General features: G+C 60.2%; 1 protein-coding gene across 2 annotated transcripts in view; it reads right to left on the bottom strand.

The window, feature by feature from the left end:
- Window positions 1–11,383, bottom strand: part of SKI (SKI proto-oncogene) — an 84,388-nt gene extending 73,005 nt beyond the window's left edge. The window contains exon 1 of one of the 2 annotated variants that reach the window (XM_024355865.3): window positions 10,347–11,383. In XM_024355865.3, coding sequence (XP_024211633.1) covers window positions 10,347–11,315 — 969 coding nt within the window. In that variant the 5' untranslated portion in view covers window positions 11,316–11,383. The remainder of the gene's footprint in view (window positions 1–10,346) is intronic. The other variant, XM_016952511.4, reaches the window with a different exon arrangement.
- Window positions 11,384–18,866: the final 7,483 nt, after the last annotated feature.

Raw genomic sequence — 18,866 nt, forward strand, 5'->3', positions numbered from 1 at the left:
TTCATCTACAGTCCATTGAAACACCAAAGAAATCACAATCCAAATAACGACGTTCAGCTGGGAAAATTAAAAACCCATCTACACTAGAGGCGCCGAGCTCAGTCAGGGAACTGAACAGGGGTGGGGGCACTGAAGTTACGGGGACCCGCAAAGGAGGCAGCTGAAGCAGCAGTGGGGAGCAGAAGCAAACCTAAACCCAGTGGAAGGAGCCAGCTGCGCCACTGCCCAGGCACACTGGGACGCCCCGGAGGGCAGGATGAGCCTAGACACAGGCCTCACTCAGCCCCGGAGCTGTGAAAGCTGCTCTGAGAAGCCTCCCGTTGGCCAGGAAAGACTTCAAAGTGAGGGGTTCTCGCCTCTCCCAAACTGAACCGTGAACGCCAAGGCCCACGCACAACCATCCACAGCCAGCCGCCAGCATCACCGGGGAGCCCGCCACCAGGACCGGCCCTTGCCACTGCACACCCTGCGGGTCCCCGGCACGCGGGCCATCCGGGTTGAAACCCTTCCTGACTCCGTTCAGGTCCAGGGTGTGTCCCCGTACAAAGGTGCCGCCAACGGCTACACCCACATGGGATGAAGGTTCTCCCGTTCCCCCAACGGGAGCTCAAGACCACGCACGAGGCAGGTCCCCACACCAGCCAGTGACAAGGAAGACATCGAGCCCGGCTTGACTCGAAGAGCCACACAGAGGCAACCCAGGGGGTTTACCTTGTTTTCACAGTTTAAAGAGCTTTATAAATTAAGACAAAACCCACTAGGGTCAGGCAAGCTGGGCGCCACTCACCGCATCCAAGAATGTTAACAAAAATCACAGTTTTGATAGTTCTGCAAAAAAAAACTTAGCAAATTTACAACAAAACTGTCAAGTAATTAAGGCAAGGCACTTCACACATGAACTTAAACTGCTAATTAAAATCCCCTCGCTTAATTGACTACATTTGCATATCATTCAACTTGGTAGTATAATTTTTTTAATGATTTGGGCAACAGGGTTGTAGCCAGGAAAGGCGGAGGCAGCAGGTGAGGCAGAGCGAAGGCACTGCCAACGGCACAACCCGGAGCACCAGGCAGGTGGCCAGGGACCATGCCAGGCCGGGTCCCCACCCCCCTCCAGGTCCACACGGGCGTCCAGGGAAGCAGCAGCTGAGATCTCACAGACGTCACACCAGCTACGGAGGTCCTGGGTATCCCTAACCCAGAAGGCAGCCTGGGGCAGGCTTCAGTGCAAGCACACGGAATACCTCCCTCCCCAGTGTGGCCTGGCCCGCTGACAGCAGAGGTTCTGCACACAGCTCTCACTCGGTGAGTGCCAGCCCACAGGACACAGGCAGTGGCGCAGGTAGCCTCAGTGGACGTGTACACCTTCAGCACCACACACGCAGTGTCCACAGCTCCGCAGAGGGTGGCTCGGCTGCCCTGTCCAGTGTGCTCCTCTCCCGCCTGGACCAGGGGTCAGAGTCCAGACCCCACGCTCACCCTCACCAGGCAGGCAAGAGTCCCCTCACTCTGGGGCCCCGGGCTTGTGCCACCTCTGCAGAGGGAAGTCTCAAGGCTGGGAGTGCCCGGCCCCCATCCTCAGGCATCAGAGCCTGTCAGGGCCACGGAGGCAGAGCACCCTGTGCCCAGAGGCCCAACCGGTGCCATGGCAGGCCTGTCCCGGGTACCGTGTAGGTCCACGCAGGGCCGCCGACCTTCCAGGGCAGCGCAGGGAACAGCATGCCTAGGATGCAGAGGCCCAGCTTGGCCCAGTCATCTGGGAAACCATAAAAAAAGAGGGCCACGGGCAGCTGGAGCTGCCATCCACTGCCACGCAGAGGCTTCTCAGGCCACAGGATCCTGAAGGGAGGCACGGGGACAAACTGCTTCCTAAGGAAGGCTCGGGTTCTCTGAGCACGGACAATGAGGCCTAACTCCTCTCAGACAGACCTCCCAGGGCCAGCTGGTGAGGGAGGGAGCCAAGGATGCCCACCCTGGAGCTGCCTGGACCGTGGGCAGCCACACCAGGCGGGGACCTGGGGCTGCCACAGCCCAGCGCCTGGCACAGAGAAGCCCTTGACAGCACCAGGCGGGAGGGCATCGGGGAGAGACGCCCGCCACGCGAGGGTGATCAGCCTCTCAAGGCCCGTTGGACTCCTTAAGTAACCCGTCCTGGATAGGGTCAAATGGGCCAACCTCAGACCTCCCACAGAGGGCGCCAGCCTCCCGGGGCCCTCAGGGATGAGGCATTCACGCGTGTTCTGCAGGACGAGCTCAGCACCCGGCCAGACTGGCCTCCACGCTAAGGACAGACACGTTCCCTCAACAGGGCAAGAAGGACCCAGCCTATGGGCCTTATTTCCAAAAAAAGAAACCAAGAGCATTTCTGTTTCTGGGCAAAGATACATCTGCTCCATAGTAAAAGCAACAATGTTTCCATGTTACTTTCCCGGCAGAGAAAGCCTGCATCAGACTCTGCAACAACTGTGCCCCCAGTCAGCCTCCTCTCAACAGCTGGACCAGGGGTTCCCAGCAGGCAGCACCCCAACCAGGACAGGGTGAAGGCGGGTCTGCAGGCTGACAGCCGCTTCTTATTCTCATCACTTACAGGTTTACTCCTAGGCAGAACAACACAATGTAATTAGCAGACACCTGGCTCTCCTGGCAATATGGTTTCCCCTGTAGAAGAAGACTGACATCAAAGGAAACCACCGGCACAGCCACAGCCTTCAGGAACCACAGCAGCCAGGAGCACCGCAGGGAGCACCTAAGCCACTCCAGATACACACAGGGCGTGGACAGAGAGACAGAGGCAGCGCCAGCACCGCTGGACACCTGCTGGGTGCTCCCTGCCCTCCCACCACCCCTCACCCACTCCTGACGCACTTCCTGGTGAGGTCAGCCAGTCCCCAGGTGCCCCCATAACGGCACACAAGCTGTCGTGGAGTCACCATCACCTCACACACGCAGCTCAGGGGTCAGGTCTGGTCGGGAAGGGCCACACAAGAACCCAGTTAGTGCCCTGGGTCCTGGGGTGGAACCCTCAGGACAGAGAAAGATCCCTGATTTGGGTGATGGCGTCCCCTGCCACCCATGCCCACCTGAGGCCGCCAGCCTGAGCTGCGTTTCTCTGGAACAAGCAGCACCGTGGGACCTGCAGGAAGCCTAGAACAGGAGCTGTTTCTTCTAAGTCAGCCGCTGACGTTCCAGCAGAAGCCGCAGTTGGTCCAGGCAGGGCTGAGAGCTGGGAGGAGCATCAGCACTCAGCCTCACCAGCCAAGGGTAATATTCCAGCAACTTCCCAGCCCTCAACATGGAACCAGGGTAGAAGCGCCCCCCAGGTCAGAAGACAGTGAACCAATTTCTTCCAAAGGTGGAACAATGGCCAGGCGCAATGGCTCATGCCTGTAATCCCAACACTTTCGGAGGCCGAGGTGGGCAGATCAAGAGGTCAGGAGATGGAGACCATCCTGGCCAACATGGTAAAACCCCGTCTCTACTAAAATACAAAAAATTAGCCAGGCGTGGTGGCACGCACCTGTAGTCCCAGCTGCTCAGGAGGCTGAGGCAGGGGAATTGCTTGAACCCGGGAGGTTGCAGTGAGCTGAGATCACGCCACTGCACTCCAGCCTGGGCAACAGAGCAAGACTCCATCTCAAAAAAAAAAATGGTGAAACAGTGAGAAAAGAAACAACATTCTCCTTCTAGCCAAAGAATGGACCTGCCAATAAACCTTGACTGCCAGTGCCTGCAGAGTTCCACTGAGTCATTCAGTAAGTTATTGAATCTGGCCCCCAAACTGGGGACCCAGACGTGACCAGGCGTCCCTAACCCTAGCCCCTGAAGCCAGCAACACAACCACACAGGCAACAACCCCCACGGCCAGTGAGACAAGCACCCCAGCAGAGGCAGCCCAAGAAGGCCTGACCAAGGCCGCCAGGTGTGCCAGCCCAAGAGGCAGGCCTAAACGCCCCGATTCAGCATCTGCAGCTGCAGAGGCACCGAGGCAGAGCACTCCTTCCATCTTTATGAGTCAAAAAAGTAAAATCAGAGAAGACACGAACACCAAGCACCGAACAGAATCTCAGCCGTTTCCCAGGATCACGCCGAGACGCCTCTCAAAGCCCCCTTTATCTGTTTCCCCCCAAACAAAAGACAGGAGCATTACTCAAAGGAATAAGCACTTCAAGCGAAGGCCTACTAGGCAGCCGGCAGGACACATGCTGAGGGCCACAGGCGCCAGGCGCCACCACGCCACCTCCGGGCCATGGCCAACGCAGGTGCTCAGTCCATCTGGTCCTAGTCTGGATTTTACTATTGTCCCCACAATCTCATTTAAAATTCACACTCAAGTCCTGGTTCTTCATTTTCGTAAATAAGCAGGCTCATGTGGCAGCATGTCCCCAGAGCTGGAGGCTCCCTGGGCCCCCCATCGAGGCCACCCCAGCAAGGCAGCCTGGAAAAATATCAAGTACCACACAGTGAAACCAACATGCAGGCTCTGGGAAGCGGGGCCCTTCTGGAACTCTCTCATATTCACAAAGCAGCAGCACCTAAGAGCTATCGCTTATCATGCCCCCCAGCCCCCGGGGTGAGCCAGAGCTTCCTGAGGGTCACCTGGCATGGCACCTGGTCTGCAGAGGGCAACCAGGCCTCGAGAGAACAGGTGGCACAGTGGGGGCGACCCCTCCAGCCCGCAGACCCCGGGGATGCCTTCCGTGGCAGAACCCACTCCAGGGGCCAGGCACAGTGGCTTATGCCTGTAATCCCAGCACTCTGGGAGGCCAAGGTGGGCAGATAACTTGAGGTCAGGAGTTCGAGACCAGGCTGGCCAACATGGTGAAACCCCATCTCTACTAAAAATACAAAAAAATTACTTGGGTGTGGTGGCACACATCTGTAATCCCAGCTACACAGGAGGCTGGGGCAGGAGAATCGCTTGAACCCAGGAGACGGAGGCTGCAGTGAGCCAAGATCGCACCACTGCACTCCAGCCTGGGCAACAGAAACAGACCCTGTCTCAAAAAAAAAAATAAATAACAACAAAAAAAAAAACCCTGCTCCAGACCACGAGGGTGACAGCCAGGGCAGGGCAGGAAGGAGCCGCCCTACCGCCCGCTCTGGAGGCCAGGTGTAAAGAGCTGGTCCCCGGGCAGCCCCCCCTCCATGACACCCTGGCCTGGTGACCACTGCTCAGGAGGGGAAGAGCCCTGAAGAGTAAGGACGGGGGCCTTCTTTTCCAGCTCTCCCAGATATTAGGGAAATAATTCACCTTCTGTATTTTGACTCAAAACAAAGAAACTTTTTAAAAACATTTCAGTTGAAGCTTGCATAATTCTTCCAGTGGAGAAATCCTCCCTCAACTTTCGCAATCCTTAGAAAGAGACACATTATTGCCACAGAGAGCCGGGCCGCCGGCGTGGACACCTCCTGCCAGACAGTCAGGGCCCAGGCCCCGGAACCACCGCCTTCTCTCTGGAGGCCCTGCCAGCAGCAGTGAAGGCCTAACCTAAGCTGGGGCTGTGGCCCCACAACCCCGAGAGACTCCAGGGCGGGGTTCGGCTCACACTTACCCCAGACTTCCTCGCACCATATCCTGTCTGCCCTCACCCGGAGACTCAGACAGACAGACATTGCACAAATAGCCGCAGGGACGGCTGAGAAACAAGATGCTGAAAGAGAGGACCCGCCCCCCCCTCCCCCCACCGTGACCCTGCTGCCCCAGAAGGCGAGGGACCCAGCCCAGCTCCCAGAGGGGTCCCAGACAGATGGATGACAGACCATGCCGGGAAAATGACCACTAAGCTCTGCTCCCTGCAGAAGCCACCTGGGGGCAGCTGCCCATGCCCTCCCCAGTCCATGCACAGCCAGCTGGGGTGGGCAGAGGTCAAGAACCACTCTCGAGCTGCTGTTTCCCCTGCTTGAGAAGACTCAGCAGCCGGCCGTCTTTCCGGAACCCTTACCTGGGGGGCAGACCAGCCCAAACCCACAGACCCTGGCCTTCTGCACGGGGACCAGGGCCTGCCGGGAGCCTGACCCCAGAGCATGGCCCAAGACTACAGGGAACCCCACGAAAAGCTGGAGAAAAACACTTGCAGCAAACACTTTTTCCAAAGGAAGCTGGTGGACAAAGGGAGAGATAGCCCCCGAAGTGCTCCCCGGACCTGAGGGTGTCTGGGAGAGCACAGCCCCAAACCCACACACGGCCGCTGAGCTGAGTGAGGGGTGTCCCAGAAAGAAACTCTTGATGCTGTCCCTTCCTGTGATCATTTCAGCTTAAAACAGCAAAGAGCAAAACACAACTCCTCCCCAGAGGCTCTCCAAGCCCAGCAACCCCTTCCTGGCCTCCACAAGCACAGTCATTCCCCAGAACAGACCTCGAGACTCAAAGCTCTCAAGCCCGACCACCTGGCTGGGCACCTGCCTGAAGAAATGCTGCCTGGGGCCAGGGGCAGCCTTGCAGTGACACGGGTCAAAAGCCCAGCATGAGGGATCAGAAAACCCCCGTCGCGGACCCTCCACTGGGAAGCGCGCAGAGCTTCCCAACCAAGCGACCCTCAACCCACAGCCCACTGAGACCCACGCCAGCCCACACAGAGCAAGGGCAAGGGGACCTGCAAGACCCCTGGGAATTCAGGCATCTGCAGGACAGAGCAACAACACTCTAACACAACCCAAATTCTCCAGTCACCAGAACGCCCAGACTGCACGTGGCCGGTGGAGAACAGCTCTCACACAGGCAGCCCACCGCCCCTCGGAGCAGGACGCCTGGCCCCCTCGGAGCAGGACCCCCGGCCCGGAACAGGACCCTGGCCCCCTCAGAACAGGATCCTGGACCTCTGGGAACAGGACCCCCCCCTCCAGCCCTGTTGGAACAGAAACCCCAGCCCCCTCGGAGGAGGACCCCGGCCCCCTAGGAGCAGGACCCCCCCCTTGGAGCAGGACCCTGCCACGGCCCAAGGGAAGCACCGCACCACCCTGTTATCAGCCTGCACGGAAAGCGCTTGGCTGACGTTCTGCGGGACAAGGGGCCGCGTCCCAGGCAGCAGGCCAAGCGGCAGCTCCAACTGCCACATTTTGTCTCCGTCTCTGACAGCTGTCTATACTGACAAAAAAATGTAGTCCAATGGAGTCCTACAGCTATCAGAGAACCCAAGGAAGGAGGCGAGCTGACCGGAAAGAAGAAAGAGGGGTGGGAGTGGGGAAGGCTCAGAGGCTCCAGTCTTGGCTAAGTGCTCCCAGCAGCACAATGACCCATCTGTGCCCCACCTGTACCACTGAAAACATAAAGTCCAAAATCAATAAACAGTAGTCCCCAGTTTACACTGAGGCAGAGAGGTTAAGCAACTTGTCCAAGGTCACAAAACCAGTGTGGGACCGAGTGGGGAGGTGAGACAAGGTCCCCTGTCAAGGACAGCAGCCCCAGGGTCCCTAAGAGGGGACTCGTCAAGCACCCACACAGCCCACATGGTCTTCCAAGATACAGCAGCAGGAAGCTGGCCGGGCCCGACAGCCACTGGACAGGAGCGGAGGCTTCCTCTGTAACCCCGTGATATGAGGGGGCATCTGGAGGAAGACTGTCTGCCCCTCACGCTGCCACTGCACTGCCGACAGGCCAGGGGCTCAGGCACAGCCGCTGTCACAGGAGGCTTCCAAGGAGAAAGCTGCAGCCCCGCCTCCCACTTGGTTTGGGACCCGGGAACATCTCCGCCCTCTCCCACCTCCCACCATGGGTAGGAGAGTGGCGCTGACCCAGCCCACTCAGGCAGGAGACCCGACCCTGGCCTGGCCACAAACACCCGGAAGGCAATTCAGCCCCCTCCGGCTCCGCAGAGCCCGAAGGCCTGCTGGGAGCAGCAGCCCTGCAAAGAGAGTTCCAGTACATTCTTTGTTCTGCCCTCATCTTCGGCAGATCAAAAATATTAAAATAAGCTACAAAGGAAGTGAAGAAATCAAAACATATCCCGAGAATAAGCTGTCAAGACACGAGTGGGAGGAGCCAACGGCGGCCAGTGAGGGCGGAGGCGGGGCCTCCCAGGCCACTCCTTCTAGGACAAGTAGGGTCTGGGCACTGTGGGTCCACGCCCACCCTGAGACCACACTCCCTTCTCATGTGTCGCCCCTGTGCACACAGAGACACGCACACGGCTGTCCTGAGGAGACTTAAGGGGACCCTGCAGTCCAGAACTCCCAAGTGCACAGTCACAGAGCCCAAAGGGCAGGCACTGAGCGAGGGCAGAGTCCCTGGCCGCCATCCCACGTCAAGAACATAGGGCAGGAGGCGACACGGGCAGGATGGGTGCCCCACCCCCAGGAGCATGAGGAGAGGAAAACCCGCAGGAGCTGGTGAACATTCAGGGAGCCAGGCGGAGGACACCACTGCCAGGGCCAGGCTGTGTGGCTGCCACTCAGGCCTAGAGGACTCAGTCACACACCGTGCACGTCGTCAGTATGGCCTGGGAATTGCTTTTTAATCGGTAAATGAAATTTCAGGGCAGTGCTGGGGACTTCAAAAGGGAAAGGCGGCTCAGAGGCATCCGCTGAGATGACCAGAGCCTGTCTGGCCTGTCTCTATGGCGGCCCAAGGACCCCAGCGCTCACAACCACAGGGAGAGAGAAGCCGGGTGGCCTGGGCCCTGCTCTGTGTCAGCTGTGACAACGAGGCCCCGCTGGCCACTCCAATGGGCCCCCAGCAAAGCCCAGGAAGACAGAAAGACCACAAGCACACACATGACCCACAGTCGGACAAAAACAAACGCAGACACACCCTGCTCAACCGAGATCCTCTGCCATCAGCTCTGAAGACAGTGACGTGAGCGTGTCCCAGCAGCTCAGGCCTTGGCCACAGGTGACCCACTACGCAGCCTGCACGAGCCCACAATCCCCCCGACATGTGGCTTCCTCCAGCCACAGGCACTGACGAGGGTGCGGCCACCCCAAAAAGAAAGGCCCCAGCCCACAGGGAGCGCCATCGGGCCCACCCCAACCAACTCCCCGTGTGACACGAAGGGCCCCAGCCTGCTACGTCTGTCTGCAGCTCCGCCACGAGCATCCTTCCCCAGCATACAGGTCTGCAGGCGGCTGCCACCTGAGCCCTGGCCTGGCAGGGTCAGAAGCGCGCACACACACACACACACGCACACACACATGCACCCTCCGCAGCCCCCTCCGAGCAGAAGCGACAGTCCCTCGCTTCCATCCACAGCCCCTCCTCCCCACGATCTGACACTCTGCTGGAGGGGCGCCCAGAGAAAACCGGGCTGGAGCATCTATTCACAGATTTAGAAAAAAAAAGTTTGATGCAATAGCTGAATTAATTAGGCCTCCCAAGAATAGCTGAGCCAATGCAGCATTCTGTGTGTGCAATTTAATAAGCCTGGATATTTAAAAGAAAAGTTACAAATACTTGGGGAGGTACGCAACGGAAAGTTCCTGAGGACCCCACTGAGTAATTTCGGCACCTCGTGGCCTGGGAGCTGCCCATGCCGGATCCCATAGATCCTCCAACTGGCAAACAACAAAGCCAGGCCAGCGGCCTCCCTCTCCGGCGCACCCCTCTGCGTTTCAGAGGGAGAGAAGGAAATGGGTGAGTCCAAAGCAAATCGCAGGCCGCCAGTAACTCCAGCACGCGGGCCCAGGGGCCTGCTGACCAGGCCCCTCAGCCGGGTGCCAAATGGCCCTCACCCCACACGGCGGACTCTGGGATTTGGTCCCTGGCAGGCCCAGGGAGACCAACCAGCACAGTGCTGGAGCCGCCAAGTCTCGGGTCCCTGCCACTGAAGCCTGGACACCTGGCTTCATTTTGTGTCTGTGTCCCAAAACTTCAAGGCACCAAACAGGGAGCGGGAGCCAGTAACAAAACCAGGCCTCGCCTCACCCAAGCTCTGTCTCCTGGGGCCCAAAGGCAGGCAGCCCTCCGTCTTCGAGGCTGGGTGCCTTCGGGGCGAGGACAGCCACCTTCACCCCAACCCCAAGAAAGACCTGGGCCTGAGGCATCCGGCCGGGGCCCAGCTGGAGCTAACTTCTCTGACCTGGGGCAGGCCGCTTTCTCGGGAGCATGAGGCCTGTGCCTTCCTATCTGGGCAATGCCTGTGGGCCTTCCCCACACACCAGGCCTGGCCCCCGACCCCACCGCCACAGCCCGCACTCCAGGCTCGTCCTGGGGAACGGGCAGGAGGGCCTTCCTACCAAACTCTCTGGCCCTGCCAGTCGGAACACTCTGAATTCCCCTAAAACAAAGCGAAGACTTGAGACATGGGGCACGGCAGAAGCACAGGTCCCAGCCTTCGGAGACCAGAGCCTGTAGTCCAGAAGGGGCCCCCACCCCAAGCGCATCCTCCCCAGCTCCCAGGCCTGGGGCCACTCACCCGGGGCACCCGCCGCTTGTACTTGTTGCCATAGTCGAATTTCTCCTTCACGTCGTCCAGGCAGCGGCCGAGGCGCGCCTGCTCCTCCTTGCCCGTGTAATCCTGGCTCAGCAGGATGTAGGCCCGCCAGTTGGCCGAGTCGAAGCCCCAGTGGCAGGTCCGGTTCTCCAGGGCCTTGTGCGAGTGCACCACGAACTTGTGCGGCGGGTACATGAGGCGGCAGTCCAGGCACTGGATGCAGGCGGCGCTCGGGCTGCTGTAGAGCTCGGGCACCAGCAGCCCCTTACACTTGCCGAAGCACTCGTGGTACACGCGGACGCTGCGCTCGCTGAGCTCCAGGCCCAGTGCCAGGCTGGCGGCCAGCTCCTTCTTGCAGGGCGGCGGGTAGGCGCCGCCGTAGAGCAGCGCGTTGCACAGGCGCTCGGCGTCCGTCTTGGTGATGAGCCCGCACGAGGGCGCCGAGAAGGGCAGGATGCCCATGACTTTGAGGATCTCCAGCTGGTCGGCCGTGCAGCGCGAGCAGTAGATGTGGAGCTCGTCGCACACCGCGTTGATCTGCTGCAGCGAGAAGTCGCGCAGCACCGAGTTGAGAATCTGCGGCAGACACAGGCGCTTCTCGCCTCCCACCACGAAGCACGAGATGGTCTCGCCTTCCAGTACGGTCTCGCAGCGCTCGGTGGAGCGGTCGGACGGCATGAAGAAGGGCCCGGGCAGCACGGGCGGCGGCGGCTGGATGGCGGGCAGGTGCAGCACGGGCGGCGGCTCGGTGGCTGCGGGCACCGGCGCCGGCACCGCGGCCGCGCCCGCCTCCTTGGCGCTCTCCTTCTTGTAGGCCTCCTGCGCCCAGCGCGCCGAGAAAGCGGCCGGGCCGCCCAGCGAGCTCATGGAGCTCAGGTGGAACTGCTCCAGCGTCTTCTGCAGCCCCGGGTGCGGCTGGAAACAGCCGCGGCCGCCTGCCGCCGCCTCCATGGTGCGCTCCGGCTCCCCCGGCCGCTCCCGCTCCCGCGCGCCCGGGCCCCCCCGGCCCCCGCCGCCGCCCCGCGCGCCCCGGCGGCGCCCGCGGCCCCGACCCCGGCCGCCCCCCGCCGCCGGCTCACGGCCGATCACGGCCGCGGCCTCGCCCGGGGGCGCGAAGGGGAAGGCGGGCGGGGCGAAGGGGTCCCGCCGCTGGAGCCCGCCGCCGCCCGGGCCCGGCGCCACATCCACGCGCCCCGCGCCGCGCCCGCCGCCGCCCGGGCCCCCTGCGCGTCCCCCGCGCGCCCCCCGGGCTCTAGGCGCGGGGCATGCCCCGGCGCGCGCCGCCAACGCCAACGCCAACGCTCGCGGGCCCGGGGCTCGCGGGGGGCGCGCGGGCAGGTGCCGGCGCCGCGAGGCGCGAATCGCCGCGGCGGCCGAGGCCGAGGGGCCCGGGAGGAGCGGGGGCGCGGGCGCGGGGCCCGCCGGGCCGTCCTCGCGCGGCGCGCCGCCGCCGCCCCGCTCCTCCCACCGCGAGGCGCCCGCCCGGCTCGTCCCGGCGGCGCTGGCCGGCCGCGTCGCGCCCGCCGCCGGCCCGCCCGCCCGCCGGCTCCGCGGCCCGCCCGCCCGGCTTCCGGGGCGGCGGAGGCGCCTCTCGCCCGCGGCCCTCAGAGCGCGGCGGCGGCGCGGGGCTCGGGGCGCTCGGCGCACATCCTCCCGGCGGCTCGCTCCGGCTCGGACTGAGCGCCCGGCGCTGAGCTCACGCCGCCGCCGCGCCGCCCCGCCCCGCGCCGCCCGCTCCGCCCCGCGCCGGCCCCGCCCCCCGCGCTGTTTGTTGCCGTGCGTCCGCCTCAGCCCTAGCGCTGGCCAAGAATGTGACCCGCTCCCCAGCCGGGCTCTTCCAGGAACGCGCGCTCCCCGCCCGGACTCGGCCGCGCTCGGCTCCGCTCGCCCGGGACTCGGCCACGCTCGGACCCGCCCTGCCATGACTCGGCTCCGCTCGGCCTGGACTCGGCTCCGCTCGGCCATGCTCGACTCCGCTCGGCCCCGCTCGGCCCCGCCCGCCGAGGGCCGCTGGGCGCGGGCGGAGGCGGAGGCGGCGGTGGCGCCCGGGGCCCCCCTTCCGGCCGAGGCCGCTTCCTGCGCCGCTGGGAAGGCGCCCGTCTCGCCGCCGTCGGGGCCCAGAAACCCACAGGCCCCCGCCACGACCGCAAACCAGCTGGGGGCGGCCGGGGGGCCACGCCACGCACCCGGGGTTCTCCCAGGGTGGGACACCACACAGCGGGGAGGCCCCGGACGCCTCTGGGGTCCCACACACTACCGGGACGCCACACGGTGACCTGGGGTCCCACACACGAGGGGGACAGCGGCCACGCCCAGGGACCCTGCGCCGAGACGGGCACCGCGTCGCGTGACCCTGGCGGCGCAGCTCAGCGGCCCCCGCTGCGCCGTGGCCGGTGGCTCGGTGGCCGAGTGTCCGCGGCTCCCGGCCGCGCCAGCCCCGCCCCGCCCGCCGGCCCCTGGCGGAGTGTCCCTGCTGCGCGGGCCGGGGGCTTCGGGCCTGGGAGGGGCGGCGCCCGGTGCACCAGACGCAGCCGGTCTGCCAGCCACTCCTTCCAGGTGGCTTATCAGGATTTCGGCCCCGCGGGGCCCGGCGGGCGGGCCGGCGAGACCCCTGACCTCCGCCCCGGGGCCGTGGAGCGCTGAGACGTCTTTCGGGGTCGGATCGGCCGGCCTTCCACGCCTGGCCACGCAGTGGGAGAGACTCAAGCCCTGGCAGGGCGGGGAGCGGGAAGCCCGGGGCCCCGAAGTTGGACAGTCGGCCGGGTGGTCTCCAGGGGAGGCAGCTTCCAGCGAGGCCTGCGGGCGCAGGGACGCAATGGTGTGTTTGGGGAGGGGCAGGGCTCGGTCTGTGCTCGCCTGAGGCGGAGGGACATTCCCCACGGGCCGGGGGTGCCCAAGCTGGCCTGGGTGCTGGGCGGAGGCGAGAGGGCCACGCCGCTGCAACCTGAGTGACCTTCAGCTGGGACCTCCTGCCCCTCACTTCCCCAGTGGAGGCTGGAACCTGCCTCAAACCAGCACTCCTGGGCACAGTTCCTACCCTGGGGGAGCCGGCCCGGAGTCCCTGTGCAGGTCTTGGCCGGACCTGCGGCAGGGCAGGTGTCTAGAGAGGCAGCCAGGACCTACCTGTAGGTGACCCCAGGGTGGCTCCATATTCCTTCTCTCCGCTGCCTTGGGGGTTGTCTCCTTGTCCTCACACTCCACGCTGTCCCCCGACTCTTCCCATTCACTCCGTTGGCCCCCACAATTGGAGGCCAGGCTTTCTCTGTGTGTTCACACACCAGAAAGCTGGGTAAGAAGATCATTTCCTTAAAAGTGATATTTAACCCGGCAAGGTGGCTCACGCCTGTAATCCCAGCACTTTGGGAGGATGAGGCAGGTGCATCGCTTGAGCCCAGGAGTTCAAGACTAGCCTGGGCGATATAGTGAGACCCTGTCTACAAAAAATAATTTTTTTTTTTAATTAGCCGGGCATGGTGGCCTGCACCTGTGGTCTCAGCTACTTGAGAAGCTGAGGTGGGAAGATTGCTTGAGCCCAGAAGGTTGGGGCTGCATGGAGCCGTGCTTGAGCCACTGCACTCCATCCTGGGTGACAGGGGCACACCCTTTTTTTGAGACAGACCCTGTCTCAAAAAAAAAAAGGGTCAGGCTCAGTGGCTCACGCCTGTAATCCCAGCACTTTGGGAGGCCGAGGCAGGCGGATCACGAGGTCAGGAGATCGAGACCATCCTGGCTAACGGTGAAACCCCGTCTCCACTAAAAATGCAAAAAATTAGCTGGGCGTGGTGGTGGGCGCCTGTAGTCCCAGCTACTCAGGAGGCTGAGGCAGGAGAATGGCGTGAACCTGGGAGGCGGAGCTTGCAGTGAGCCGAGATTGCGCCACTGCACTCCAGCCTGGGCGACAGAGCGAGACTCCGTCTAAAAAAAAAAAAAGGATATTCAGTCCAGACGCAGGGGCTCACGCCTGTAATCCCACCAGTTTGAGAGGCTGAGGCGGGTGGATTATTTGAGATCAGGAGTTGGAGACCAGCCTGGCCAACATGGTGAAACCCCCTCTCTACTAAATATACAAAAATCAGCCGGGCATGGTGGCACATGCCTGTAATCCCAGCTACTCGGGAGGCTGAGGCAGGAGAATCGCTTGAACCTGGGAGGTGGAGATTGCAGTGAGCTGAGACTGCACCACTGCACTCCAGCCTGGGCCATGGAGTGAGACTCTGTCTCAAAAAAAAAAAAAAAAAATAGAAAAGGGACTTCTTTGTTTTCCTGGAGATAGTTTCGTTGGCCCACATTTTGGACAAAACACAGCTAGTGTTGCACTTGACGTTGTCACTTCCTTCCATCTGGATTTGAATTCCATACAACTCAGTCAAATTGTAACTCAGAGAAGGTGGTTGCAGCCAGGCCTGCTGGGAAGTGTCTCCAATCAAGCAGAGAATTCCTCTGGCTCCTCTGGTGGACCAGGGGCTCTGTGCAGGGCCCCTAGCATGGGCAGTGCCCACCCAGAGCCTCTGCTTCCCTCTGTGCCTCTGGCTTTGCAGGGTCCTAGCCAGGGACCAACACTTTGTCCAGACTGCGGACCCCTGGGAAGTAGCCATAGGTGTGCCGTGGAGTGAAGGTGCGGGGACAGGTGAGGGCCTCCAGTTGGTCTCTGAAGCTACCTCCACCTTTGTGGACTCTTGAGACTTCCTTCCCCCAATATGTCAGAGCTTCCAGAGGAAGGCACCCACCCCACCAAGGGTCAGAGCACCCACGCCTAGAGGGAGCCACCAGGGTCCACTTTTCTCCCTGAGCTTGGCAGGGAAGGGGGTGGGGGGGTGTCTCCCACCTGCTGGCCTTCCACCCTCCAGCCCCGCCCAGCAGCTGCCCAGGCCAGTCGCCTACGCGGGCCACCATACTGGCAGGCAGCGGGTTAAGGCTGCAGGCACAGCCACAGCGCGGAGTAGGGTGGGATGGACGTGGTGCCTGCCCAGAGAAGCCCTGGCATGCGGGCAAAGGCAGGGACCTTCCAGCTTTCTCCCTGGCCCCTACCACGGTGACAGGCTTGGTCAGCTAGTCATGAGTTTGTCCCCTTGCTCGACTGGGATCGGGGTAAGGAGACCAGGTTGTACCCCGTGTGGTTCCATTCTGGTGTGAGAGACAACAGTCAGTCAACAAACCTGCTAGTACGGGAGCGAGATCTTTCAGATCCCCAAAAGGCGCGGAGTGGCTGGGGCTGGCTTTAGGCAGGGAGGGCCTCCTGGGAGGCTGGCCTTGGAGTTGAGACCCCCACCTTAAGGAGCCAGCAGTGTGGAGATGAGTTGGATGGCGCTCCAGGACCAGAAAGAGGAAGACACTGGCAAAGCAAGGGGTACCCCAAGCTTTGGGGGAACTTGGAAACCTTGGTGGGGAAATGCATCGCAGACCAGCTCTGCTCCACCCTGCCTTGCCCTGCCCTGCTGCCACCCACTCTCTCCTCCTCAGGAAGCAGAAGGAAGGCCTTGTAGCAGCCAGGCACAGACTGCCATTGGCAAAAACATGCTCAGTTACTGGGAAAGAAACCTTCAAATGTGAAAATAAAAATTGCTCAAGTAACATCAGCTTCGTATAATTTTGTTTTGTTTTTGTTTTTGTTTGAGATGAAGTTTCGCTCTTGTTGCCCAGGTTGGAGTGCAATGGTGTGATCTCAACTCACTGCAACGTCCATCTCCCAGGTTCAAGCGATTCTCCTGCCTCAGCCTCCCGAGTAACTGGGATTACAGGCGCCTGCCACCATGCCCAGCTAATATTTTGTATTTTTAGTAGAGACAGGGTTTCACTATGTTGGCCAGGCTGGTCTTGAACTCCTGACCTCAGGTGGTCCACCTGCCTCGGCCTCCCAAAGTGCTGGGATTACAGGCTATGCCACCGTGCCCGGCCAGTAGAAATTTTAGAAAGACCTTTGTCTTACTTTGGATTCCCCCAAACATAGGCCCTGAGACAAAGATTTTTATTTTACTTTATTTTATTTTATTACTTTATTTTTGAGACAGAGTCTCGCTTTGTCATCCAGGCTAGAGTGCAATGGCACGATCTCGGCTCACTGCAGCCTCAGCCTCCTGCATTCAAGTGATTCTCATGCCTCAGCCTCCCGAGTAGCTGGGATTACAGACATGCGCCATCACACCAGGCTGATTTTTGTATTTTTAGTAGAGACGGGGTTTCACCATGTTGGCCAGGCTGGTCTCAAACTCCTGACCTCAGGTGATCCGCCCGCCTTGGCCTTCCAAAGTGCTGAGATTACAGGCGTGAGCCACTGTGCCTGGCCTTTTATTTAATTTTTTATTTATAGAGATGAGATCTCACTATGTTGCCCAGGTTGGTCTCAAATTCCTGAACTCAAGCGCTCCTCCCCTCAGCCTCCCAAAGTGCTGGGATTACAGGTGTGAGCCACCGCGCCCAGCCAAGACAAAGATTTGAGTTTGAGTGCTTTGCTTGGGAGGCGATCCAAGGAAGCACAGGAAAGGGTCAGAGCAAGTGAGCGGGGGAGGGGAAGCCGGGCCCTAAGGAGGGATCTGCAAAGCCTCTTACCGCTGGGCACCTGGAGCTGAATCCTCAGGGCAGAACCCAGGGCTCAGAGCCATCCCAGGGGCTGCCCTGGCCAGAGCGCAAGGGAGTGAGGGACAAGCACTGGAGTGGGGGAGTTGATCCAATCAGGAAATGAGTTAAAGGTAGCAAGAGTCAGGTTTCTCGATGTTAAAATACGGAAAGGGAGGAAGGAAGCATGTGGTGTTGGATTGGAATTATTGATACCTGCATGATCTCATAAATGTCCATATTTATAAAGAAAACTGTTGATGTAAATGTGTTTTGTATAAACATCAGCCCTCACTCTGCCCACCAAGACGAGGGACACCTCAGCAGTAGTGAGCGCACCAGGAAGCCCAGTCTTGGCTCCCAATTTTCATTCACTGAAGGGAACCAAAGTGTTTTTGTTTGTGTTTTTGAGATGGAGTCTCGCTCTGTCGCCCAGGCTGGAGTGCGGTGGCACGATTTCGGCTCGCTGCAACCTCTGCCTCCTAGGTTCAAGCGATCCTCCTACCTCAGCCTCCCGAGTAGCTGGGACTACAGGCACCCGCCACCACACCGGCTAATTTTTTGTATTTTTAGCAGAGATGGGGTTTCACCGTGTTAGCCAGGATGGTCTTGATCTCCTGACCTCGTGATCTGCCCGCCTCAGCCTCCCAAAGTGCTGGGATTACAGGCGGGAGCCACTGCGCCCGACCAGGAACTGGAGTTCTTTAAAGAGATGGCTGACCCAGGCCGGGCGCGGTGGCTCACGCCTGTAATCCCAGCACTTTGGGAGGCTATGGCGGGCGAATCACCTGAGGTTGGGAGTTCAAGACCAGCCTGGCCAACATGGTGAAACCCCGTCTCTACTAAAAATACAAAATTAGCCGGGTGTGGTGGTACATGCCTGTAATCCCAGCTACTCAGGAGGCTGAGGCAGGAGAATCACTTGAACCTGGGAGGCAGAGGTTGCGGTGAGCCGAGATCACGCCATGCACTCTAGCCTGGGCAACAAGAGGGAAAACTCCACCAAAAAAAAAAAAAAAAAAGAGATGGCTGACCCCAGGGCTGGGAAGGGAGAGAGAGTAACGACAAGACATAAGGCACACCGGGTCACATGGAGAGGGCACTGAGCCATGGCCTGTTTGCCAAATCAGACAGAATAATGATATTAATAGATGGTAATGATAGTAACGAGTTATAATTATCAAATAAAATAGGAAACCATATGTCTATACATATTTTAATATTTATTAAAATATATTAATGAATTGAAAATTTAAAAAGAGCTATTTGCATATTTTAAACGTATCAGCTGGGCATGGTGGCTCATGCCTGTAATCCCAGCACTTCTGGGGAGGCCAAGGTGGAACGGCTGCTTGAGCCCAGGAGTTCGTCACCAGCCTGGGCAACATAGAGACCCTACTTCTAAAAAAATTTAAAAATCAGCTAAGTGTGGTGGTGCAGGCCTGTAGTCCCAGATACTTGAGAGACTGAGACAGGAGGATCACTTGAGCCCAGGAGGTCAAGGCTGCAGTGAGCCGTCATGTTGCCACTACACGCCAGCCTGGGCAACAGAGCAAGACCCTGTCTCAAAAATAAAACAAACAACAATAACAAAAAGTAGCTATGCATGATGGCATGCACCTGTGGTCCCAGCAACTCAGGAAGCTGAGGAAGGAGGATTGGTTGAGCCAAGGAGTCCGAGGCTGCAGTGAGCTAGGATAGCATCAGTGCACTTCAGCCAGGACAACAGAGTGAGACCCTGTCTCTAAAAAAGAGAGGGGGAGAGAGGGAGGAACGAGGGAGGGAGGGGGGAATCTTCCCCACAAAATGCTAATTTGTCACAAAGGGAAAAAGAATGTCAGTTCCAGCGGAGACACAGACCCCACCTTAACCGAGCGATCGCAGTGGGCTCCATTGATACTGGATCCATCAGAGTCCTGCCCCACCTGACAGGGTGGGGTGAGCAGACCA

Source organism: Pan troglodytes, chromosome 1 (assembly GCF_028858775.2).
Source record: "Pan troglodytes isolate AG18354 chromosome 1, NHGRI_mPanTro3-v2.0_pri, whole genome shotgun sequence".
Lineage (NCBI taxonomy): Eukaryota > Metazoa > Chordata > Mammalia > Primates > Hominidae > Pan > Pan troglodytes.